General features: G+C 44.1%; 1 protein-coding gene across 2 annotated transcripts in view; it reads left to right on the top strand.

Moving 5' to 3' along the window:
- ARMC9 (armadillo repeat containing 9) overlaps positions 1 to 27247 on the top strand; it is a 151194-nt gene that overhangs the window by 98146 nt on the left and 25801 nt on the right. For both annotated transcript variants that reach the window (XM_041767944.1, XM_041767945.1), the window contains exon 20: positions 21741 to 21845. In XM_041767944.1, coding sequence (XP_041623878.1) covers positions 21741 to 21845 — 105 coding nt within the window. The remainder of the gene's footprint in view (positions 1 to 21740; positions 21846 to 27247) is intronic.

Genomic DNA, 27247 nt, shown 5'->3' with positions numbered 1-27247 from the left:
TATTTGTCCAATGTTGTTTCCATGGAAACAGATGCAGAGACGATCAACCAGTGCTCCACAATAGACTTTTTCCTCCTCTTATCTATTTTTTTCAAATAATGAAACCCGTGCATGGCTTTTTCCTATTATCACAGAGTTTTGGAATAGCAGTACATTATCCATAATGAGGCCTGTGTATCTCTAATCGTGACCTATTGGATAAATCCTTGTGCTGAAATACTGCTCCACATTATTCCATTTTATAATTTTTATTCAGTAAATGAACTTGTTTCTACTTACCCCATCAAATCACTATCACTCGACATTCAAGAAACACAAGTGTTTTAGGTCTGGGAATGTGACCAAAGAAGAAATAGTGGCTGATCCTGCCGTTGCTTCTAGCTTCACAATTCTAGGCATCTGTGGCCCAAGTGGTAATTGAGGCCTCTGCTTGCATCACTGTGGCTTGGTCGTAAGGGCTCAGGATCTGTTTGATTCCAGTTGAGTCAGTTGGTATCTAAATTCTATGCTATGTACCACAAATGTTACATAAAATATTGACAATGGTGCTCTGTAAAACATAGAGGCAATTTTCTGGTATAGTGAGTAAAATGAGCAGTGCACCATACTCAATTTCGTAGAATGACAAGAGTTACAGAACTGACAGTCATTATGTGGTTGCTGGGCATGGTGTATTAATGATGTGCTGCTAAGAGGAGTCAAGCAGATGTCAGTCAAATCTTTAAAAGGAAAAGGCAGGCAAGTTCACCTGCAATAGAAAAAAACAGAAACAAAGTGAAAGTCTGTTCTGTGGAAGCCACACTACAGAGAATTAGTTATGCAGTTCATTTAGCAGCCAACCGTGTGCTACTTTTTCTTTTTTAAGATTTTTAAGAAATCTTACACCTGACATGGGGCTCAGACTCACAACCCTGAGATCAAGCGTCACATGCTCCATTGACTGAGCTAGCCAGGCGCCCCTATGTGCTATTTTTTGGCATTTATTTTGATGTTATCTTTCGTGCTTAAGTCATCTTTTTTTTTTTTTTTTTTTAATCATCTTTTTTAACTGCTATTTATTTGCACTGCCTTTTATTCTCCGGTAATAAACTGTAAGTGCTACCAGGGCAGGGACAGTGTCAGCTTGGTTCTCAGGACACCCCCCACCCCTTACCACAATACATGGCACATGCAGGTTCCTGGACAGGGATTCACTGAGTGAGTAAGTGCTCACAGCAGAGATAATTGTGCAAGAGTGCTGATAGTCTCTGGCTGCCGAGGATCCTCCAGAGGAATGTAACCAGGCACCTGCTCCAGGCCCTGGAGAATTTTCACAGAGTACACAAGCCTGTCAGAACCACCCAGCTCATTAGAACCCACATCCCATAGGCCCCCTCAGCATCTGGCTCGATTTTTGAAATCTATCTAAATGGAATCATACAGTATGACACACACTGAGTCTGGCTCCTTTGCTCAATGTTATATGTGTGGGTGCACCAGTTAGGCTTTGCTACCTGATACAAAGCACCCCAAACCTGAGTGGCCTAAAAAAGCCACAGTCTTTTGCTCATGATACTTTGTTGGCTGGGCAGGTCCTCAGCTGGTTTCACTTGGGCTCACTCCCATGGCTGTGTCTGGCTGGAGGTAGTCCCACAGTCTGACAGTTGGCGCTGGCAGAGGGGCCTGTCCTTTACCATGTGGCCTCCCATCCAGTGAGCCTGCCCGGCATCTTCCCAGCTTACTGTTGCCAAATTCCCAGAGGTCGAAGGCAGACGCCACCAGAGACACACACCCCACCTGCAAGAGGCAGGGTTCGCAAAGCGCGTTGCAAAGGGGTGCTTGCTGGAGGGGAGAGCTTCTGTGTGTTGAACAATCCACCATAGTGAGATTCATCTCAGAACAAAGCATTTTAAGATAGCCTTTGTGTACTAAACAAAATAACCTTTTGTGGTTTCACAAAACAACCCTAAAACAAAAGACAATAAACCAAGAAGTTCTTTCCAGATAAGGTTAAGAGTTTTAACAAAATAAATTGACATTTATTACCATTAAAACCTTAACCCCACATGGGAAAATCCAGCTGCCTGTGACAGCCTGAATCTCACACTTTTCCAGTCTTGCTGGGGTTCACGTTCGGCTTTTAATTTCAGAAACTTAAATTTTTTCTAACAACCAGAGAGCAGTGCCATGAGGAGTAAATGAGTATCTGTGTGTAGTCTGGCCAAGTGCCTGGCCCATACCATCTGTGGTCAGGGAGTGGTAGCTCTTCTGTTTTCTCCTGCGTCATCCCAGTTGTTCACGCTCTGGAAACCACACAGAGACGGACTCAGCAAGGCAGATACCCAACCAACTGAGCCACTCATTGTCATCTATTTGAGATCTTTTGTTTTAAGCATATTTATGTGTACCTGTTGTATCATCCCATAGCCTTAACCCTTTTATCATTATGAAATATCCTCCTTATCTCTCTTAGCATTCCTAAACTGTTTTGTCTAATATTAATGTAGCCACTCCAGTTCTCTTATGCATGGTTTACTGGTATATAGCTTTTTCCATTCTTCTACTGCAACCTAGCTGTGTCTTTGAACTTAAAGGGCTTCTCATAGGTCACAGGGATGAAAAGTACAGCATACGGAATGCAGTCACTAATACTGTAATATAGTTATCATGGTGGGCATTTCATAAGGTGTCTAATTGTTGAATCACTGTGTTGTACACCTGAAACTAATATGACATTCTATGTCAACTATATTTCAATCAAAACAATTTTTTTAGGAGTGCCTGACTAGCAGGCAGCTCTTGATCTCGAGGTTGTGAGTTTGAGCTCCATGTTAGATATAGAGATTACTTAAATAAACTTAAGAAAAACTTTTTTGATAATAAAGGACTTCTCAGGGTGCCTGGGTGGCTCCATCAGTTAAGCATCTGCCTTAGGCTCAGATCATGATCCCAGGGTCCTGGGATTGAGCCCCACACTGAGCTCTTTGCTCAGTGGGGAGCCTGCTTCTCCCTCTCCCTCTCCTCTTCTGCTCCTCCCCCTGCTTGTGCATGCAGTCTCTCTCTGTGTCAAATAAATAAAATTAAAAAATAATAATAAAATACTTCTCTGTAGACAGGATAGAGCTGGATTCTGCTTCTTTATCCAGTCTGACAATCTCTGCCTTTGATTAGATTGTTGCATCCTTAAACACTTGAACAGTTTTTATTGAGGTGTAATTTACAAATCATAAGATTCATCTTTTCTAAGTGTGCAACTCAATGATTTTTAATAAATTTACAGAGTTGCACTACTATCCCCACAATTCAGTTTTAGAACATTTCCATCATCCCCAAATGTGGAATTTCTCTCCACCTTCCTCCTCCCCCCTAGCCCAAAGCAACTACCAAGTCTTCCTGTGTGTATAGATTTGCCTTTTTGGATCTTTCCCTTTCTTTTTCTCCTAATTATTATTATTATTATTATTATTATTAGTAGTAGTAGTAGTAGTAGTAGTAGTAGTAGTAGGTTTTTTGTTTGTTTTTTAGAGAGAGAGCTGAAGGGAGAGGCAGAGGGTGAGGGAAAGAGAGAGAATCTCAAGCAGGCTCCACACCCAGCAGGCTTGATCTCATGACCCTGAGATCATGATCTGAGCCAAAATCAAGAGTCGGATGCTTAACCAATTGAGCCACCCAGGCGCCCCTGGACGTTTCTTATGGTATATAGTCTTGCATCTGGTGGCTTTCATTTAGTATGCTTCTGAGGTTTAACCCTATTATAGAAGGCAGCAGTAATTCATTCCTTTCTGTGGCTGACTAGTATTGAGCTGTATAGAAATACTTCTTTTTAGCCTGTTCACTGGTTGCTTTGCTAGATGTTTTCATTGTTTCCATTTTTTTTTTTAGCTATTATAAATAAATGTTCATAGCTGCTATGAACATTTGTGAACAAGTCTTTGTGTTGTCTTATGTTTCCTGGGTCATCTGACAAATTTATGTTGATTTTTTTTTTTTTTAAGATTTTATTTATTCATGAGATACACAGAGAGAGAAGAGAGGCAGAGACACAGGCAGCGGGAGAAGCAGGCTTCATGCAGGGAGCCTGACGTGGGACTCAATCCTGGGACTCCAGGATCAGGCCCTGGGCTGAAGGCAGCGCTAAACCACTGAGCCACCCAGGCTGCCTTATGTTGACCTTTTGATGGACTGAACAAACTTCTTCAACACCAAGTGGCTCTGCCCATGTTCATATTCCCACCAGCAGCGTACAAGTGTTTGATTTCTCCACATCAGCCCCAGTATTTGTTATCGTCTGTTATTTTACTTAGAGCCACACTAGTGGCTGTGAACTGATACTACACTGTGTTTTTTAATTTGTATTTTCCAAATAAGTAATGATGTTGAGCATCTTTTCATGTCCCTGCCAGCTGTATCAGCCGGCCAAGGCTGCTGTGACAAAAGTACCACAAACTAGGTGGCTTCAAACAACAGAAATGTGTTGCCTCACAGTTCTGGAGGCTAGGAGTCCAGAGCTAAGGGGTCAGCAGGGCTGTACTCCCCCAGGGCTCTAGGGGAGAATCTATTCAAGGCCTTTCTTTCAGTTCCTGGTTTGGCTGGAAGTCCTGGGCAGTCCTTGGCTTGTAGCCACGTGCCTCCAGGCTCTGCCTCCCCTGTCCTACGGCACTCACACCTACCCTATCTCCACATCGTCCTCTTAAAAGAACACCGGTCATATTGAGTCAAGGACCCCGTCCTGCTCCAGGATGACCTCACCTTAACTAATGAAATCTACAACCACCCTATTTCAAATGAAGGTCACCCTCTGAATGTGGTAAGAAGCTGGAGCTGGTGTCTTGAATGAAGAATATGCATATTATAGCCTGCTGAATGAAGGGACACGAGCCGCACACAGGCAATCCCTCAGCATCCAAACTCCCACTTTGGGGAGGTGAACCCCACAAGGTTGTTTTGATTGAAGGCACTGTTTTAAGGCACACATACCAAGGAAGTAGAGTCACAAGATTTATTGTTTACAGATTCCATACATTGTTGAGGGGGGAGAGGTGGGAGGGTGGGGTTAGGTTGGACAGTGAGCTGGGGAAGGGCAGTTCTATGTCCCAGGTCATGAGAGGGCAGGGGTAGAGGGCAGGGTGATAAACACCTATTACTTGTAAGGTAGTTGGAGCAGAGGTCACTAACTTTTCTCAGACTTAATTCTAAGTGGTTATTTTTAAAGGTGTCTAGGAAAAGCAAAGCAGGAATTTATTGCAGTAGTCCTAAACTTGCGTCCTTATCTAAATCTCCACACTCTGGGTGTGAGTAGGGCTATTATACTATAAGATGCATAGGCAGCAATTCAGAAAAACAAACGTTTTTCTCATCACATTGGGGTATTAGGGGTTAAGAACACCACATATCTTTTAGAGATACACAATTCAGCTCATAACACTAGCCATTCGTATGTGATCTTTGGTGAGATCTGTTGAAACATTTTGCCCATTTTTAAAACCCGATTGTTTCTCTTATTACTGAGTTCTGAGAATTCTTTATATATTCTGGATACAAGTCCTTTTTTTAATACATGATTTGCAAGTATCTTCTCCCAATGTGTGGCTTCTCTTTTCATTTTATTTTTATTTTAATTCCAGTATTGTTAACATACAGTGTTAAATTAGTTTCAGGTGTCCTGTCTTTTCCTTTCCTTAATGTCATCTTTAGAAGCACAGAAGTTTTTTACCCTGATAAGGTCAAATTTACCTTTCTTTTTTTAAAAGATTTTGTCTACTTATTTGAGAAAGAGAACACAAAGCAGGGGTGAGGGGCAGAAGGAGAGGGAGAAGCGGACTCCCCACTGAACAGGGGATCCATCCTAAGACCCTGGGATCATGACCTGAGCCAAAGGCAGACACTTCACTAAGCCACCCAGGCACCCTGCCTTTTTTTTTTTTTTTTGTCTGTGTTTTTATTGTTGCCCCTAAAGAGTCTTGGCCCTACTCAGAGTTTATCAACTTTGGTGCTGTAGACATTTTGGGAAAGCTAACACTTTGTTGTGGGGCTGTACTGTGTGTTACAAGATGTTGCACAGCATCCTTGGCCTCTCTTCCTTAGATGCTAAAAGTATTTACCCCACTCCAGAGTTGTCACAACTAAAAATGTTTCCAAACATTCTAAATGTCCCTTGGGAGGGGACAAAATGACCCTGGTTGAAAACCAGTGGCTAAACCAACATTGCAAAGATTTTCTCCCGTGTTTCCCTCTATGAGTTTTCTAACTTTGGCTCTTACACTTAGATCTAGGACCATTTTTAGTTCATTTTTATGTTTGGTAAAGATCTAAATTTATCGTTTTGCATATGAATATCCAGTTGGCCCAGTATCATTTGTTGAAAAGATGATGCTTTGACCCATTGAATTACTTTATCAAATTGTACCTCTGTTAAGAAAAAAGAAAAAAATCAATTGACCTAAACATGGGCATTTATTTCTGGACTCTCATTTCTGTTCACTTGATGTCTGTCTGTCTTTGTGCCGACACCACATGATTTTAGTTACTGTGGTTCTACAGTAGATTTTGAAATGGGAGTCCTCCAGCTTTGCTCTTTTTCAAAAGTTTTTTAATGTGTTTAATATTCATTCACATTTAATGTAATTACCAATCTACTTGGGTTTAATTCTGCTACTTGCTGTTTTCTATTTACATCATCATTTTATTCCTCTGTTCTTCTCGCCCTCTTTATGTGTGTTGCCTTTTGTATTAAAGTAATTTTTAGTGTACCGTCTTAGTGACTATTAGCTTTTTTGCTGTAATTGCCTTTTTCCTTTTAAGTTGGTTCTAGGGATTACAATATGCATGTTTTACTTAACACAATCTACTTCTGGTCAATACAGGTCTGTTTCTGGTAAAATAGGAGAACTTTGCACCAGTATGGCTCCATTTCTGTTCCTCTTTTGTGCTCTGTTGCCATATATACTACATCTATATTTATTATCAACACAGTGGTGTAACTCTTTGCTTTAAATAGTCACACATCTTTGAAAGAAATTCCAGGAAAGAATCTATCTGTGTCTCCACCCACATGTTTACCATTTCCAGAACTCTTCATTCCTTCCTGCTGGTGAAGTTACCATCTAACAGGTTCCCTTTCATCTGACGCTCTGCCTTTAGCATTTCTGGTAGTTCAGGTCTATTAACAAATTCTCTCTGTTTTTAATACCTGGAATTGCCTTTTTTTCACCTTCATTCTAAAGGCTCCATTCATTGGATGTGCATGTCTTGGCCAGCAGGCTTTTCTCTATCACTTTGAATTCGTCATTCTTTGTCTTCTGGCTTCCATGGTTTCTGATGAAAAACCAGCTCTTGATTGTTTTATTGATCATGGTTTCCCTATCCAGAGGGGTTCTTCTTCCCTTGCTACTTGAGATTTTCTCTTTGATTTTGGCTCTAAGCAATTTGATTGTGATGTGTCTGGGTGTGATTTTCTTTGTGTGTCTCTTTGTTAGGGTCCATTGGGTTTCTTGGGTCTATAAGTTACAGTTTTTCATCAAATTTGGGGAGTGTTCAGCCATTATTTATTCAAATATTCTCTGCCCCTTTCTCTCCTCCCCTCCTAGAAATCCAATGACACATGTATAGGAATTCTTGATATTATCTGACAGATCCCTGAGGCTTTCCTCATTCTTCTTCATTGTTCTTATTTCCTCTCTTTGAGCCAGATGTCTCTGTTGCTCCATCTTCTAGTTAAGTGATTCTTCTGCCATCTTGTATCTGATCTTGAGGCCTTGCACTGTGTTTTCCATTTCAGTTATTATGCTTTTCAGTTCTAGAATTCCATTTGTTTCTTTTTTATAATGCCCATTTCCCAAATTTCCTGGGTTTTTAAACTCATTTTGCCTTTAACTCTTAACCATGCTTTTCTTTAACTCTTTAAGCATTTTTATAAGAGCCGCTTTGGGTTCTTTGTCTGCTAAGTCCAACATCTGAGCCTACTCAAAGATCCTTCTACTGGTGACTTTATTTTTTCTGAGCACTGGCCAGGCTTTTTTCTTTATTTGCCATGTCTAGTAATACCTTTGGTTGAAAACTATGAATTGTATGTAGTATGTTGCAGTGATTCTGGATTATGTTTTGTTCTCCTGATTGTTGTTGTTTTGTTTGTCTTAGTAAATAGTTAACCTGCCTGGTCTCTGGCTACAATCTCTCTCCCCTGTGGTATACAGCCAGTGGCGCCTCTGCTTATTATTACCCCTCCTGGAGGCCTCCCTGCATAGTTTGACTGCCAGTCAGAGATTATGTTTACATACCTCAGTACAGTAAGATTTCCACCTGCTGCCACTTGAACCGTGTGTAGTTTGAGAAATACATTTAAAAGTATAAAAAAATGTGCAAGTTCCACCTCAAACTTTCCATTTTCTCTGGGCCCCCTGGGGTTTTCTGTCTGGATCTACAGTTTAGCAGGCGGTCAGGGATGCATGGAGATTCTATTACCTCAGTCTTTTTGTGGCTCCCTTATTTCCCGATATCCCCCCTTCCGCTCCTGGCTGCTCTCCTGTGTGCTACCAGGTCCACCTTTAGCTGGTAAAGCTGTGGGTTTTCACTGCCTGAAAATAGATGGGAACTCCCCCAGGCAAGTGGACCATAAATGTGCCATTCTTGCCCAGCTGCAGGAGGGCCTCCCCAGTGAGCAAACACTTCTCGAGTTGCTGCCTGCCATTGGTCACTCTCCAGTGTTCTGAAATGATTGTTTTTAATAAATGTGTCACATTTTGTACTTGATTTTTATAGAAGGGAATTGCCTGACTAACTTGTGTTCCTATTACCAGACATCACCAGGCACTATTCTAGGCCTTGGGGGTAGAACAGTAAGTAAAATAGACACTGTATTGGGAGAAATCAGACCTTAAACAAATAAGCAACTTGAACTATAATATGTCAAATGATGGTGAGTGCCTTGAAGAGCAGGCAAGTGGGACAAGCGCAAGGGAGTGAGCCCCATGACAGTGGGGACAGCAGATGTCTTGTCCCTGAGGTAGAAGCATACTTGGGTGTTCTGGGAGCAAGGAGAAATGGGGAGGGATGTTCAGATCACCCAGGGCTTTGAGAAGAACATTAGCTTTTATTCTGGGAAAAAAGGAAGCTATCAGAAGGGATTTTATGAAAAGGGACACTATCACTCCTCTTGCATTAAGTGCAAAGAGTGCCCACTTAACAGCTTCCCAATGAGAAAGAAAACTGCCCCAGGAATTCAGTCAGTCATTGATGGGACTTGACATTCCTGTACTTGAACTAAGACCAGATAGCCCGTGGGCCTCATGAATTCTGGGCTGAGGAGGCATTTGGCCTTAAAAAACCATCACCCAGCTTAGAACCAGGGGCCCTTGTTGGGGTCCTGACTGTGCCGCATACAAGAGTCGGTTTCTCTAAATGGGCCAATTGCTAAGTGCCCTGAATGAGAGCAGTACTCAACCCAGTGTCTCACTCATGTGATACATAGTAAGTAAATCTGAGTCGCATATAGGCACCAACAAACCCTGAGGTTTGCAAAGTGCCTGCTTGTCCAGGCACACCCCCCCGCCGTGCTTTTTAAACTGCTAAGTGACCTGTGATCATTCCTTACCACTCATACTTTGTCATCATCTTCCAGAAACTGTGGCTCATCCTTCTGAAAGTCACTTTCATCTTCCTGTTCATTTCCTTTTCTGCTCCACATCCTCACTTAAGGCTTGTCTCCATGCCCTGCCGATTGCCTGGTCTCTTTCCTTCCCAGCCTGTCTTGCATGTGGCCACCAGACCATCCTCCCCCAGCAGGGCTTGGGGCACGCAGGGACATGAGCACTTAATTTCAAATTGGGGAACATTTTAATCTTTCCAGAAAGTACAGAAAATAATATAACAGCTGTGGCTCTATCCCTTCAGCCTCCATTCCTCCCCACTTCCTCCTTAGAATCAACCGCTGTCCTGTAGCTGGTGTGTAAAGTTTCATAGAAGATTCTATACTTTTATAATACCATTATGTTTCCATAAACAAATACACGATTGTTTTACAGCTTTTAATTTTATTTAAATGGCATAGCACTCTCTGAATCATTTACCAACTTGCTTTTTCCATTTAACATTATGTGTTAAGAGGTTTATTCACACCAGTGCATGCTGCCCTAGCTCATCCATTTAACTGCTATATGGCATTCCACTGTATGCTGTTATCCATTCTCACTCAAGGGACAGCAGGTTGGTCCTATATTTTCCACATTGCAGGGAGGAGCTTCCTCGCATGTGTAAATGATTCAGGTACCCACCTAGACCTGGGCTTGCTGTATCACAGAGTGCACAGAAGGGTCTTATCCTTACTCTAGATCCTGTCCTGCTGCTCTTCAGAGTGGCTGGATTAATTTACAGTTTCCCTTTTATTTTTTAAATTTTTTAAATTCATGATAGACATAGAGAGAGAGAGAGGGACACAGGCAGAGGGAGAAGCAGGCTCCATGCCAGGAGCCCGAAGCAGGACTTGATCCTGGGACTCCAGGATCATGCCCTGGGCCAAAGGCAGGCGCTGAACCGCTGAGCCACCCAAGGATCCTCATACACTTTCCCTTTAAAAAAAAATTGCTGTGCTTTCCATCACCTAATAAAATTAAGTGATTAATGACATTCAAAGCCCCACTCAGTGAGACCCCAATCTACCTTTATCTTTTTTTAAAGATTTTATTTACTTATGTATTTGAGAGGGAGAATGTGTGTAAGTGAGGGAAGGGACAGAGGGAGAGAGAATCTGAAACAGACTCTGTGCTGAGCATGGAGGCTGACCCAGTGCTCAATCTCACAATGGCAAGGTCACAACCTGAATCGAAACCAAGGGTTGGAGCTCACATTGTTAGCTTTATTTCTTCATCCATAAAAATAAGGATAAAATATTACGGAACCATTGTCAGATTAGGGAGTCAATGTATGGCACATAATGGACACACACAAAAATGATCATTCCTTTCCTTCCTTTTGTCCAGTTAGTATCTGCTTGCTCCTCCTTCTAAAGAAGGATGCATGTAGAGTAAATCTAATCTAGAAATGCTGGGGAAGGGTTGGGTGTTAAAGCCAAGGCTAGGATGCTATCTTGCTCCCCAATAGACATCTTCTTGGCAAGTCGGTTTATTGTTGCACTGGGGTCTTGGATCAAATTCTTGTCTCATGTCATGTGTGCTGCCCATATCCTCATTCCAAGCCCAAGGTGACATGGGGTTAAGCACAGAAGCCTCTCTCTACTCCTGCAGAGGCCCTGAAAATTGACAACACCTGCTGATTATTGGATAGTGATTGGCTGAACCTAAACCCCAAGAAAGGAGTTCAGGAATCAGACTGCTTGGGTTTGAGTCCTGCCCCACACTTAACCAGCTGTGTGGCCTTGGCTAAGTTGGTTAACCTCTCTAGGCCTCAGTGTCCTTATCTTAAAAAAGTAAGAATATAAATACCCATTTCATCAGGTGGTTGCAAGGATCGAATGACATAATACCTATAAAATGCTAGCACATATTCAATACATGTTAGCTGCATTGGGAGGGGGGGTTGTTTTGTTTTGTATAAGGTTTTATTTATTTATTTGGGAGAGAGAGAGAGTGTGCACAGGCCCACGCACACACAAGTATTCACGAGCAATAGGGAGAGGCACAGGGAGAGGGTGGAGTAAACTCTCCACTGAGCAGGGATCCCAACATGGGGCTCAATCCCAGGACCCTGAGATCATGACCCGAGCTGAAGGCAAACGCTTAACTGACTGAGTCACCCAGGCACCTGCCTGTTAGCTGGTTTTAATATCATCGTAATCCAGTCAGCCTAGACTGGAGCAATCCAGAGTCTTCTAGAGTAGAGGTACATCCCATGTTGTCTGGCTAGAGCTAGAACTGAGACCAGTAAGTGGGTGGCCAGGGTGGGGTTGGGGGTACAGAGCAAGGAGAAGAGAAGTTGGACACCCTTAGCGGGTAAAGGAAGGGAAGGAAGCTATTGCCAGTGCAAATTCCAGTAACAACAGGCCTATGAGAGTTTCCCTGAAAAACCCAATGAATTCAGATTCCTGCCCTCCTTGAGACTTGACTTTAACTTGAGAAACACAGAGTTTTATTTGTCTTTTTTTTCTTTTAAGATTTATTTACTTATTCAAGAGAGAGAGAGAGAAAGAGGCAACAAGTGGGGAGGAGAGGGAGAAGCAGGCTCCCTGCTGAGCAGATAGCCCAATGCGGGGCTCAATCCCAAAACCCTGGGATTGCAACCCAAGCCAAAGGCAGACACTTAACCAGCTGAGCCACCGAGGTGCCCCAAGTCTTACTTTTCGAATCTTTATCTAGATTCTGTGAGAACATTGAGGTTCCTCTAAGTGTTTAGAGCATTTGTGCTTTATTGAATAATAGTTTTCCCTTATGATATTCTTGCTGACACGTAAGAAAATAACCTTCATTATGTCAGGGGCATGGCTCCCACTTCTCAGGTGGTGGTTTCTTGTTAGCTAGCCCTAATTCTGCTCATTCCCGGTTGAGCCTCACATCCAGGTTTGGTCCCAGGGTCTGTTTGGTCCCCTGAGGCACCCCCACTGTCTCCTGAGCATACTCATAGGAACCCCTATTTAGAAGGAACCACGATTTGGGTTACCGGAGTCCTCTTGTCTGTGTAAGGCATGGTCTCTGGACCCTGCTGTGCTGTTGGCTACTGTCTTTGACTTCTGGTCCTATAAAGCCTCCAAGTCTCTTCTGGTGCTATGTATTCCGTGTTGTAGTAAGCTCACTTTCGACAGAGCAACTGTGCCACCTCCTCCATATTCACTTAGATGTCAGAAAAAGTTGAAGCAAACAGGTTGAGTGGCTAAAGCAATGAATTAAAAGAATTGAGGAAGTAAAGGTTATAAGAGTTTTTTCTGGTTTCTATCATGTGGTTAGTTATGAACCGGGTTGGTTAGACCAGCTGTCATTACCCCTGGACGCATTCTGTGAATGAGGAAGTTGCTGTCTAGAACAACTCAGCATCACGATGAATCCTCCAGGATCCAGGACCTGTCTGCATCCACAGTCCTGGGCACACACTCAGAGCTACAGAAGTGGAAAGGATCCATTCTACTAGCGGGAAATCTGTTGATTATACTGCCTGCCTGGTCACCTCGGTCCACCCTTTCTCTCCCATGTGGAGTGTTTTTCCCTTATTTTTACAAAGAGTGAGTTTTACAATTCAGTGTTCTGAGAATGTGTCTCAAATTTAAACTGCTGGTAGAAGTCTTGTAATTATTTCAAGTGGAAAACACATTTGATACTTTCACTTGTCGTATGTAAAACCACTCGAATACATTCTGCTCTCCACATTATATCTGGAAGAATCTGAGTTTTCAAATGCATTTAGTGGTCAACCTTAGTTTTGTTTTCAGGCCAATTGCTTCGAATCTGGTTTGTCTGGAGTATTATGTATCTAAAGCCTCCAGTTAAGAATCTTGTAGTGTCATAAGATCACCGAGCTGCTGTGGGGAAGCTTCGTACTAGAACATCTAAATTCATCTCAGCTCAAGTGCCTTTTTCAGGAGGCATTCTTAATTTCTGGAAGTAATCAGTTATCACCGAGCTGTTCCTTTAGTAATTTGATACATTCTGCTCAAGCACATAAAGACCAGTAATTTTAGTAAAATTCCTCCCAACAATGGTATTTAAAACCCACCCTTATGAGGCATTTATTGTTGAACCATTTTCTTATCCATCACCTCCCTGCTTCACAAAGTAGATTTCAAAATATGTTTCATTTGGAATTCAGAAGCAGCTGGGGAAAGTTAGCAGGGTGGCTGGTGCTGTTTTCACACGGTGCCTTCTGGCCCCAGGGCGCCACTGTGCTCAGCCACTTGCACTTGAGCGGGGCAAGTAAAATTCTTCCCATCTAAACTGGGGGAAAGTAAGGAAAAGTAGATGCCTCTCTCCCCAATCGACGGCATCAACTCTGATTGTCGCGGAATGCCTCCCACATTCATCCATTTCAGAAAGTTCTTATACGTCCTCAGTTGTTTTAATCCACTTGGCCCCAACTGAAAAAGTAGAGCAAGTGCCCCGCTATCAGCAAGCATCATTTCTGGTAGGCTCTCTGCTTACATTTCCCACCGCATCTAGTGCTTTCCTCTGCCTTCCCAGTCCTCTCTCTGCACATAGTTTCCCAAGTGCTGCTGGAAGCGGATTGAATAGTATTGAATTAAGCTCTCGCTCCTCTTTGTTACATTGCATTTTCCAACTCAACTAGTACAGCTCATTTTACTTTTGCTCTTTACATTTCAGAAGTCCCAACATGCCTCCATTTCCTTTCCACTGATACTAGTGTTTCTTAGGAAAACCATGACTATGACTTGTCTATGTCTCTCCAGCATATGGCTTTTCAAAATCAGAGAACTTAAGAAATTTCCTGTGTCAGTAAGTCATGATTTCCAACGAGGAAGCAAGAGGATCCCGTCTGCTGGCTGGAGAAACTGAGACCTACTGGCAAGAGTCCTGTTTTTCCAAATTACAGCCTCAGTTCAAAACTTGCTTAACCAAGAACTATCAATTTAATAATGATTTTTCACGTCCATTTTCCTGCCTTTGTGCATTTACACTAACATAATATCCTGAAAGCACCGAGAGTGTCTGTCCACATGCTGCCAGTAGAGAAGCAATGACGGAGGAAGCAAATTCTCCAGGTGGCGGGTAGATGGGGCATAGTTCCCTGGTTCTTTCTCTGGCCCCACATTCCCATACTACACTGCAATTCAAGTTATCTTTCATTAACAGTTGTATATGTTAGAGACCAAATGCAGGAAGTGTCCTATGTTTTTGGAGGTTAGGGAGGGCCTATCCATTACCAACGAATTTAACTATAAAGTAGTTGTAATAAAAAGGAAAAAAAAATCTTCAACTTGTTTTAACTAAAAAAGAATATTGGGTAAATATTTCAGTGAATCCCTTACTAGTTTTGGAACAAATTAAATCAAGCTTTAACTTGCAATGAAAAGTATTTGCTAGCGTGTGTACAGGTTGATTTGTGAGTGTCTTACAGAGGTGCTTGTTGTCCAGGGTAAAGAAATACTCTGGCTAGCACTGGCTGAGGTTAGCCATGGACCATTTATTTTTCATCGAAATGGAATGTGGACGTTTGTTTAGTTTCTTAACGTTTTATATTCCACCCTGGCAGGGACGTGGTGTATCACCAATCCCTCCGTGAAACTGTGATTCATAAGCCCATTTCCCGCCTGTGCCTCCAAGGCTTCGGCCCCTGGAAAAGAGTTGAAATACTACCCCGTTGCCCAGAGCTCCCTGCCACTCACTCTTACCACAGAGCCTGCTGCTTTTGTTCACGGAATAGTTGTTTTCCTAAAATAATCCATAATGTACACACTATACTTGATCACTAAGATGTTGGGCTTTAAGTAAACTAAACTCTAAGCCATGGAGGCACTGTAACTCCTCCTAGCTGTCCCAGAGCTGACCTCAGGTAGCTGACCTCAGGTAGGGCCTTGCAGATAGCATTACCTTTAAGGAGCCCCGAGTGAAATTTCAGGATGGTGGGTACACTAGCCCTTGGCCAGCCGAGCTACAGCCTCCGGTGAACAGCAGGAGAAGGCAGCTGCCCTGACTGTGGCAATGAGTCAGGACTAGGGGTTAGATTGCCTTTGAACCTGGTGCACCAGCAGCACAAGAGTGGATCCTCTGTTTGGAATTAGATGGGACGGGAAGGAGAAAGATGAGACGGAGAGTTCTGGAATGCTGCTGCAGCCCTGCTCTTCCCTCTTTGGCCTGTTGAGCTCTACCTTAGCCAGATGTGGGGATCCTTGGGCCTCGAAGACAGTCAGTTCAGCCCCAGCCTCCTCAGAAATAGGTTCTCTGCAGGTCCCAAGTGGCTGAATCACAAAGATTTGGGCAGAAGAGGGCTGCTTCCAGCTTTAAGTCTGGACTCCTGGCCTCCAGACCCACCTGTCACTGTGGGCTGGCCACTTCTCTCGGGCTCAGTCCACACCAGACACAATAGGTAAAGTAAAGGGAACCCCCAGCTAAGACACAAAGTGCCATGGAAATCCACGTAAGGTGGGTTCCTCAGTGATCCTGTGATCAGAAGGCACCATGTGATGCTCTTACATGTAAGCTGGCAGAGGAGGATCTGCTCAGCTGCCCGTGCCCCGAAGAAGACAGTCCTGATGGTTAGAGAAGGCTCTGTGCTGGTCTGGGACCTGCCTCTTAGTCTGCCTTTGGAGACCACCTTAAGACAGGTAAATCAGACCCCCTTAAGACATCCCGTCCTGGGTGGCACTGTCTAGTGATGGCAGATGGCATTACCCATCTGTGTGCTAAAGAGAGCTTAGACGGCCTGTCCTCCCTGAAACAGCCCTGCCCAGACGTGGGCCCCACAGGAATGTGAGCCCTCAGATCCCTTGGACACTGACTCATAAATCAAATTCACAGAAGACTGGGGCACCCAGAATGAATAGGGGCAGGGAACACCTATTTGCAGAATAGGGCCTCTCTTCCTGTTGGGAGGTTTAGAGGAGGCAAATGACAGGTTGTTGAGTGGGCAAGGAATCAGGGTAAGGATTGGTTAGGTGATCTCAGGGACCATTGTCACCAGGCCTGAGGCACCCCTACACCCTGAGGGCTGGACCAGCACTTGAACTGCCAGCTTCCTCAGGCCCCTGTCCTCCCCCTTTCTCACTCCCATAGCCAGCCAGCTCCCATCATAGACACAGTTTTTATTTAGTACCTGTCAGGTGAAGGTCTGCTCTGTTTTGGTGTTATCTTTATAATTTAAACCGCAAAGGACAACATATCTCTGAAGTCTTGGCAGGGAGTGGGAAAGAGTACTGCAGGAGACCCCCCCACCCCCTGCCATTACCCAGTTCCATCCAGTGATGACATCTTGCAAAACTATAGTATAATATCACAGTCAGGATATTAACATTGAGGATTTCCATTACCACTGGGATATCTTTAATAGCCACACCCACTTCCCCTCCCCCCCATTTCCTCCATAACCCCTGGCAACCACTAATCTGTTCTCCATTTCCACCGTTTTGTGACTTCAAGAATGTCATGTAAATAGAATTGTACAGTTTATAACCATGAGAAATGACCTGTTTCGCACAGCATAATTCACTGGGGAGTCATCCAGCTTTGTGTATCAGTAGTTCCTGGTATGGATGTACCATGGTTTGTTGAATGGTTCCCCTGTGGAAGGACAGCCGGCATTCCGGGTGTTGAGTTGTGACAAGTAAAGCTGCTGTAAGCACTCATGTACAGATTTTTATATGACGATAAGTTTCCCTCTCTCTGGGATAAATGCCCAAGAGTGTAATCGCTGAGCCACATGTAGTTGTAGGTTTAGCTTTTGAAGAAACTGCCAGACTGTTTTCCACAGTGGCTGTACCAGTTTTGTGTTCTCAGTGTGGGAGTGATCCAGTTACTCTGTTTGTGTACATCTGTTTTGAGGTTCTCAATTCTGGCCCTCTGAAATCCTACCCAGTCTTGAAACCTGTTGCTATATAGTAATTCCTGAAATTGGGTGTATTAATTCTTCCCACCGTATTCTTTTTCAAAATATTCTTAGCTCTTCTAGTCCCTTTGCCCTTTCTACATTTTAGAATAATCTTGTATGTATTTACAGAAAAATCTTGCTGGTATTTGATAGAAATTACATTAAATTCATCTAGCAGTTTGAATAGAATTGACATCTTAACTATGTTGAGTCTTCCAATTCATGAGCAAGATATATCTTTCCATTTATATGATCTTCAGTTTCTTTCATTACCATTTCATAGCTCTCAGCATGCAAGTCCCATACATGTCTTCCTAGATTGACACCTAAGTATTTTTCATTTTTATTTTTTCTGACCAATTATAAATGATGTATTTTTATTTCAGTGTCTTAATTTAAGCTCATCACTAGTATATAGAAATTGATTTTCATGAATTTATCTTGTATCTCGTGTACTCTCTGAACTCTCTTAGTTCTAGGATTTTCGAGGGGTTGATTCCTTGGGATTTTCTATATAGACAATCACGGCAGCTGCAAACAGAGATAGTTCTGTTTCTTCCTCTCTGATCTATATGCTTTTTACTTCCTTTTTTTTTTTTTTCCTCTTGCTTTATTGCTCTGCCTAGAATTTCTAGCACTATGTTGAAAAGAATGGTGAAAGCAGGAATCCTTGTCTTGTTCCCAGTCTTAGGGGGAAAGCATCCAGTCTTTCATCATTAAGTGCAATATTAGCTATTGGTTCTTTATCAAGTACCCCTCTGTTTCTTTCTTTTTTTTTTTTTTTTTTTTAGAGTTTTTATCATGAATGTTGTTGAGTTTGGTCTTTTTTTTTTTTTCATCCATTTATATGATCATGTGACTTTTTTCTTCACAAACCTGTTAATCTTGTAGACTACAATGTTTAAATTTTAGATATTGAACCAGACTTGCATTGACAGAACAAACCCCACTTGCCATGGCATATAATTCTTTTAACATATTGATCTATTGCTCTATTCTATTTGTTAAGATTTTGTTAAGGATTTTTTTTCCCTTTTCTTTTGACTTGATAAGGATTTTTGCATCTTTATTCATGAAGGACTTTGTTTTGTTTTGTTTTTTTGTGGTACTGTCTTTATCTGGTTTGGGTAACATAAAAGCTTTATAAAATGAATTAAGAAGTGTTTCTTCCTGTTTTCTTTCTTTCTTTCTTTTTTTAAAAGATTTCATTTATTTATTAATGAAAGATACAGAGAGAGAGAGAGAGAGAGGCAGAGACACAGGCAGAGAGAGAAGCAGGCTCCATGCAGGGAGCCTGACATGGGACTCTATCCTGGGACTCCAGGATCATGCCCTGGGCCAAAGGCAGGTGCTTAACCACTGAGCCACACAGGCATCCCCTGTTTTGTTTTCTTGAAGACAGAATTGGTGTTACTTTTTTAAAAGCCTGATAGAAATCTTCAGGGAGACCATGTAGGCCTGAAGATTTCTTTTCAGGGAACTTTTAAATTATGAAGCAGGGGATCCCTAGGTGGCTCAGCGGTTTAGCGCCTGTCTTTGGCGATCCTGGAGTCCTGGGATCGAGTCCCGCGTCGGGCTCCCAGCATGGAGCCTGCTTCTCCCTCTGCCTGTGTCTCTGCCTCTCTCTCTCTCTCTATGTCTATCATGAATAAATAAATAAATCTTTAAAAAATAAAATAAAATAAATTATGAAGCAATTTCCCTCATAGTCATAATTCTAAGGTTACTTGAATAGTCTTATATCACAGTTTCATATTGACAGGCTTGTGATGATTTGTGGGTTTTTTTTTAAGATTTTATTTATTTAACAGAGAGAGAGCTCAAGCAAGGGAAGCAGCAGGCAGAGGGAGAAGAAGCAGGCCCCCCAGTGAGCAAGGAGCCCAATACAAGGCTCAGTCCCAGGACCCCAGAATCATAACCTGAACTGAACGCAGACACTTAGCCAATTGAACCACCCAGGCGCCCCATGATTTGTGTTTTTATCTAAGTTGTCAAACCTATATGTGTAGAGTTATTCATAATAATCCCTTATCTTTTTTTATCTGTAGGATCTGTAGTAATACCTTCTGTTTCATTCCCAACACTGGTAATTTCTGTCTTCTACCTTTTTCTTTGTTGGTCTTGCTTGAGACTTGGCATTTTTATTAATCTTTTCAAAGAATCAGCTTTTTGTTTGACTAATTTTCTCTACTGTTTTCTACTTTCCTTTTCATTGATATCTGCTCTTTATTAGTTCCTTCCTTTTGCTTGCTTTCGGTTTGTCTAGTCTTTTTTGTGTTCTGGAGACTTTCTTTTTTTTTTTTTTTTTCATTTGTTTCAAGAATGTGCATTGCTCATGGAAGCCTTTTTGTGATGACTGCTTTAAAAATCAATGGCAGATAATTCTAGCAACTCTGTTATCTTGATATTGGCATCTACTGATTGTCTCTTTTTGTTTGGTTTGAGAGCTCCCTGACTCCTGGTATGATGAGTGATTTTTTTAAAAGATTTTATTTATTGGGACGCCTGAGTGGCTCAGTGGTTGAGCATCTGGCTTTGGCTCAGGGCGTGATCCTGGAGTCCTGGGATTGAGTCCCACATTGGGCTCCTTACATGGAGCCTGCTTCTCTCTCTACCTATGTCTCTGCCTCTCTCTCTCTGTGTCTCTCATGAATAAAAAAAAAATTTTTTTTAATCTTTAAAAAAAAAAGATTTTGTTTATTTGACACAGAGAGAGAGCATACAAGTAGGCAGAGCAGCAAACAGAGGGAGAGGGAGAAGCAGGTTCCTTGCTGAGTAGAGAGCCCAATGTGGGCTCCATTTCAGGCCACCCAGGTGCCCCTAATGAGTGATTTTTTTTTTATTTAAACCCAGATATTTTGAGTATTATAAGTCTTTTTATCTAATTTAAACCTGTTTTAGCCAGCTGCTCCTGACCCTGCTCTGGCTGAGGGAGCAGGGGCTCCTCCTTATTACTGCCAGGTGTGAATAAAAGTTCAGGATTTACACTCTGCCTCTGTTGACACCTATTGGTGGGGGTTGAGGAGGAGGAGACTCCTTGTTACTGCAGGGTAGGGATGGGAATTCCCCAGATACCTTCTAGGCCTCCACTAGTATCTCCCTAACCAGAACAGGTAGGAGCACCTCATTAGTGTTGCCCACATTGCCTCCCCTGATGCCACAGGGACATGGTGGGTAGTGGTGAAGCCCTTGATTCTCTCTCTACCAGGCTCCTCTGACACCCTCAGAGCATGGAGAGGGGGATATCTTATTACTGCCAAGTGGAGGCTAGGCTCTCCACATGGTCTCCGCTCTCACCTGGGGATGAGGACCTCATTACTGCCCAGCAGGGATGAAGCTCCCCCTCTCTACTTGCTCTTTTCTCATGCACCCCAGCTGGGGATATAGGGGTGCCTGATGATACCTAATGAGTAGAAGTCTGGCCCCCTCCCTGAGGCCCTTGCTGGTGTGGTTGGGACAGGGCCATGATATTTTCTGTAGTGTTTGGTTATTTTCTAAAACTTCTGTTATGCTAGGCTATCCCTTTCCTGGTCCTTTGACTAGAGGCTTTGGGGGGGGATTTTTTGCCTTCACCATTCACATTGCCAGGTTGCTGGCTTCTTCTGCTCCAAGTGTGGAATCTATAAGAACAAAGGAAACCCAGGGAACTCAGCACCTTTCATTCCTTGCATCTTCAGAGACCTAGCCAGTCTGCCTCCTTCTCTCCATCTTTCAGGGTATCTTATGTTTATTTTATACATAACATCCAGTGTTTGGGTTGTATTTAGTGGGAGGAATAGTGAAAATTATATCTACTCCATCTTCCCAAAAGCAAAACAGCTCTTCTCTTTTTGAGGAGTCTCCTTACTTACTGGCTGTAAACTACTAGAGAGAACAAGTTTTGTGTGCCCTGGAAGGCATACGTGCATATGAAGATGCTTAATAGGTGTTGGTAGACTGACTTGGCTGTTCACATGGCACCTGGAACTCACAGAGGGAAATTCAGAGAACTAAGAGAGACTGCTGGGTGTCCTGTTGAACCTCTTCACTCTGTGGCCGTGGAAGTGCTCCCTAGGTGCCCAGCTTCCGAAAGAGGAGGCTGGCATCTTCCCTTCCATCTTCATGAAGAGGTTATAAGCAGAGGACAGACTGCCCCCAAAGCCCTTTGACATGCAAACCCACCAGTTGTCAGGGTTGGGCACAGACCTTGTCATTATATGGTAGGTGCCCACTTAGGGAACAGCAGCCTCTTTGAGAATGCATGGCTGGGGGTTCACAGCACTCATCCCATGTGTCCTTTGAAACAGGAGGACCATGACACTATGGAAGCTGATCTGGACAAAGATGAGCTGATCCAGCCCCAGCTTGGAGAGCTCTCAGGCGAGAAGCTTCTGACCACGGAGTACTTGGGAGTAAGTACCACATGAGGGTGCGGGGGAAAAGGGGAAAGGAGAGATGCGCCATTGATGCATTGAGCCTTTGCAGTGACACATAATGGTTTGGTTTGGTCTGCTACAATACCGTGTTTGTGAGAAGCTCTTTGCTGGCCTGTTTGCCTGCAATGGCCCTTAAGTGCACTGTGGTCCCAGCTACCTGCCCCAGGGCTGTGGGTGAACAGGAAAAGATTAGAATATAACCAGAGGGCACATGCCAGGAGCCTTCCTAATGTCTAATGTTGTGCCCATCTTTAGTAGTAATCATCTACATGCCCAGCTTCTGAATTCTTGTGCACCTTATCTAGTAGAGGGGAAGAGGGCAGTCACTACACACAGGTGATGGCTGAAACCATCAAAGCAGGTGTGATTGCTCACTGAAGTGGAGGGCCGGGGGGAGAGGGTGAGGGGCTGAGGCCAGAGGGGAAGACCAGATGTGTCAGGACGGGAAGCAAGAAGAGGAGCCTCTGATAAAGGCAGAAAAGTGGACAATCAGGATTGCAGAGAACCAGGAGATTGTAGCATGCTGACGAACTGAAGGGAGGAGTGGTTCAGAATGGACTGAGTGGTCAGTCCAAGCATCCAAGAGGCCTGTGGAGTCACACGTCCTAGATCAGGCCATAATCTAAGCCCTAAAAACTCCCTGCTGACTCTGATGCCCGGCCAGCTCTGGGCGCCCATGCTTAGCTCCTCTAGCTAAACAGGGAAGGGTATTAGCCAGGAGGGAGCTGCCGATTGGCCAGGAGAGGGTGGCAGTGCCACGGACGCACAGGTTTCTCATGAAACCATGAGCAGAAGGCACGTCAGTGGACAGGGGGAGTGGTGGTATGTGAGGTTTCTGAAGGGAGGAGCAACTGCGAGGGTTTGGGAGCCAGTAGGGACTGGAGCTCCAAGACGGACAGCAGAGTGCACAGCAGCAATGGCCATGGCATCAAGAGAAGCTCCTGGAATTTTGAAGCTGATGGTTGACTGAGTCGGTCACACAGAGTCTGACCTTTCCTCAAATGAGTCAGGTTATTGTTGGAGCAGAAAGCCGGGAGCCAGTCTCTCAACAGTCGGCCAGCAGGGACAGTGACTTTAGAAGGAGAAGGATGTGGATGCAGGTGACATGAGCCGTGTAGGAGTGGCTAGAAGCAGAAAGTGCCTTTCTAGCGCCACCCCCATCCCGGCCCTTCTCATCTCATCCTGGGCACTGGTCTCCCCAGTCACCTGCCCCGGTCATCCTCACTTTTTGAGGAATTTCCAGGGCCCCAGGCCAGAGTACAGAATCTGCTGGTGGAACTTGAGGTTAGAGGCAGCCAGCTGTGGGAGCTTCCTAGGCAAGGGTTTGGGATTTTATCCTACATGAGCTGGGAGCATCCTGGAGTTGGGGAGTGACTCCGTTTGACTTGTTTTAATTTATTATTTTTAAAAGATTTTATTTATTTATTCATGAGAGACACAGAGAGAGAGGCAGAGACACAGGCAGAGAGAGAAGCAGGCCCCTCATAGGGAGCCTGACCTGGGACTCGATCCCCAGATCGGGGTCATGCCCTGAGCCAAAGGTGGATGCTCAACCACTGAGCCACCCGGGCATCCCTTGACTTGTTTTAATATACGACCTTCTATTTTCATTCTGGCTGCATAATGGAGAAAAGACTGTAAGGAGGAAAAGTGACAGAAGGGATGACCCAAGGAGGCTGGGCCAGGGTGCCACCTTTACACCCCCCCCCCGCCCTTGCATCTGGCCACCATCAAGGCCAATAGCCTGCCACGGTCCTTAGAATGTCTCAAGGATCAAAGAAGTCTGACTGTGGAGGCTCTGTTTATATTAGGTCAAGTAAGGTTGGAAGTGAGGGAGCCAGGTTCCAAGTTGTTGACGGGAATCTGGAGCCCTGACGAGGCTCTGTTTCCCTTTGGAAGAGTGCTGGCTTTGTCAGGGAAGGACAGGGCTCCATTTGATAGGCTGTGCATTGTTTAAAAGCAAGACTCTCCTGCTTCAGGGGTGGGAGATGAGGAGGACAGAAGAGGCAGTCAGTGGGGCTTCTTTGGAGGATGGAAGCACCAGCCATCGGGCACACAGCCCACAGACACAACCACGCAGGCACATGAGGGTCAGCAAGGATGTCACGCAGCTTGGTGAATAAGAAACCTAAATGCAGCCCCCAGCTGAATGACTTGCGGTACCGCGACACAGTCCAATGGTGTGGGTGAGATCTTATGTTGATAGTGGTGAAGATTTCTAACAACACCAAAAAAAGTCCCAGATGCAGAACATCTGGGACTCCCAGCTTCCTCATGCAGCTTCACTGAGGCACAAAATGGCAGAGCTTGCAGATCGACGGGTCACCGAGTGTCATGGCATCTGGAAATGGTGTCATTTTCTCATAGCATGCAGTTCTAAATCTCCTGAATGTCTATGTACTATCCTAGGATGTACATACTATCCTATGTACTAGGAGAGATTTTGAATCCAACAGGAAAGTTCCCTGCACGTTTGCTTGTGTCATTGGTGGAGACATGAGTAATACAAATGACATCCAGAAAGAATTCATTATATAAATGTGAAGACCAAGCGTATTAGCTTCCTAGGGCCAGAGTAATAAATGAGCATAAACCGAATGGCTTAAGACACCAGAAATTTATTCTCTCACAGTTCTGGAGGCCAGAGGTCCAACATCAAGATGTCCACACAGCCACGTCCCCTCCAAAGGCCCTGCAGGGGAAGCTTTCATGCTCCCCAGCTTCTGATGGTTCCATGTGTTCCTCAGCTTGTGGCTGCGTCCCTCCTGAACTCTGCCTCCATCTCCATGAGGTCTTCTCCCCCTTTTCTTTCTTTCGCCTCATATAAGGACACTTATCATTGGATCTAAGATAATCTAGAATGATCTTTTCATCTCAGGATCCATAACTTAATCACATTTGCAAAGACTGCTTTTCCAAATGTCACATTCACAGGTTCTTGAGGTTAGAACATGGACATGTCTATCTGGGGCCACTGCCCCTCAGCCCACTGCAACAGGTCACTGTAGGATCTCATAATAGAAGGGATTTTACAGTCTCACTAGAAAACGGTATGTGGAGCAGTAGTCACTGAGGTGGTGTGCACACTCCCAGCATTCCTGTCTTTGTCCGTCACCCATGCTAAAGCTGCCCTCCATCCCCTGGTCTTGATTTGAAGTTGACAGCCAGCCAGCCTCTGTGTTAGGGTCATTGACTTCAACAAGGAGTCTTACTTGCTGTGCTTTGGCTCCAGTGCGAGCAGGGGCTTTCAGTTCACATTGTCGCAACAGTTTATGGCAGACGAGGGAACCTGCTACAGGTAGAAGATTTTTCTCACTGGGGAGTGTGTGCTCAAAAGTCAGGATTCCTACATCCTATTCTGACATCCTACATAGGTTGTAGGTTTTTCAAAATCCCTTGAAGATACTGACTTTTTGAAACGTTGGATTAGATCATGCAAAATGCTTTTCTTGAACTCGGGGCATTTGCCTAACACATAGCAGAATGCCAAAAAGTTTAAGACCTAGCTGTCACCTTCGAGAAGTTTACAAAAGAAGACACAGAGCAGACAAAGTGTGTCATTGGTGAGGGCTGCAGATAACAGCGAGGGGTGGTGAGTGGGTTGGCAGAGACTGTCCTGCACATCCTGCACAACAGAGCTGCCCAGGGTCTCTCAAAGCCCCAGAACATGGAATGTGGCTTAAAGATAGAATCTGGGACCCACGCCAGACCTCCTTACCATAATCCCAGGAATCGGTTCTTTCTTTCTTTTTTTTTTTTTTTTTTTTTTTTTTTTTTTTTTTTTTAGGAATCGGTTCTTATACACACCAATGATCTGGAAACTACTGGCTTGGGGTGAGGGTGGAGGTACAGTAGGGGCAGCCCACCAAGGTGTTCGGGGATGGAAGGAAGCCATTACCAGGATTCCTGGACACATAGCACCACCACCCCCAAGCTCGCCTCCAGCTGGGCATTTGTAGCCACACCCACACGAGGCCCCCTTGCTGGTCCTCTTCCTCCCAACTGCAAGCATACAGACCCCGTGCACTGCAGAGCCCTGGCCGCAAGAAATGCTGCAGACCACAGAGAACTCAGAAAGCTGGTGACAAGAGAACAAGTCACTTTTCCTAAGCTTGCATGAGAGTGGTCACATGAAATGTGTTGCTTACTCGTAATTCTGGTAGAAAGCAGCATGCTTCGTTTCTTCCTTAGGCCGTGACCGTCAGCATGTCAAGACGGATGATTTGCCAACTTCTCCTTGCTTGGTTATTTCTGAATTTGTTTGTGTCATCCGTACTATGCTGAATAATCACTTAATTCTTCCTAAAAAGAATGGCCGGATTTAAATAGCTTTGTCACCTTGGTTAAAGGGGTATAGATATTTACCATAGGATCTCAGTTTTTTGTTTTTATTTCACAGTTTAAATGTATCATTCGTTACCCTCAACAACAGCAAGAGGCACGTCTTAAATGAGTTCAGCACATGTCACGGGCCAAGCTTTGTGCTGAGGGCTTCACATACCTGACTCCAGTAAATTTGGTCCTCCCAACAAGCTATGGGGGAAATTCTGATAGTATAGCATTTTCTAGACAGGAGAGCTGAGACTAAGGAAGGTAAGGAATATTCTCAAGTGTATTTGAGCCTGCTTGCCTTTGTTCTTTCCCACTAAGCTGTGCCACCTTCTGGAAAAGCTGTCAGTTTTCCAGTGAATTGCATGCTGTATTTGCAAATTGAGAGAAGTCCCACTGAGTGGCATATTCACAATTTCCATATGGTCTGTGTTAAGCACAGACTCAGTTTGGGGGGCAGGGGGAGGCTGATTGTAAAAGCTAATTACTCACTTTCCACACTTTTTTCCCCCTGTCCGACAAAGACCCAAATTCACTCAGTTTTCCAGAGATCGCCTGAAGGACTGGTCAGCCCTGCCTCCAGAGAATGTGTGTATGGAGGTGCAAGGGGGGATCTGCATCTTTATTACACACACACACACACACACACACGCACACGCCCTGTGGTCCTGAAACCAGAGTCTGGACCATGGAAACTTTGCCACTTGGGTGGTGGGCACAGCTGGCCAGGGTGCCGGGCTGAGCCCCTTGGAGAAAGACAGAGCTCTGGGCCCCCACCATCCCACTGCCCTGGTGGGAGTATGAGGCGCTTGCAGCTGGCTGTGCTTTACTTGCAGCAAAAACCAAAATCAGAGAAGGAAGAGCCTTGGTTTACAATTTTTGCTTTAAAATTTTTTTTTTAATGTGTCTCCACTTTGGACCTTTTTATAATCACTTTTCAACCAGTTATCCCTGCTCTGCCTAGTGGTTGAAGGCTCAGTGCCTTCTACAGAGTGAGGAATTGGGTTGGAGTTAAAAATCCATATCCTTGTGTGAAAACAACTGAACAA

This window comes from Vulpes lagopus, chromosome 8 (assembly GCF_018345385.1).
Source record: "Vulpes lagopus strain Blue_001 chromosome 8, ASM1834538v1, whole genome shotgun sequence".
In the NCBI taxonomy this organism is placed as follows: domain Eukaryota; kingdom Metazoa; phylum Chordata; class Mammalia; order Carnivora; family Canidae; genus Vulpes; species Vulpes lagopus.
This window is presented reverse-complemented; position numbering and strand designations above follow the sequence as displayed.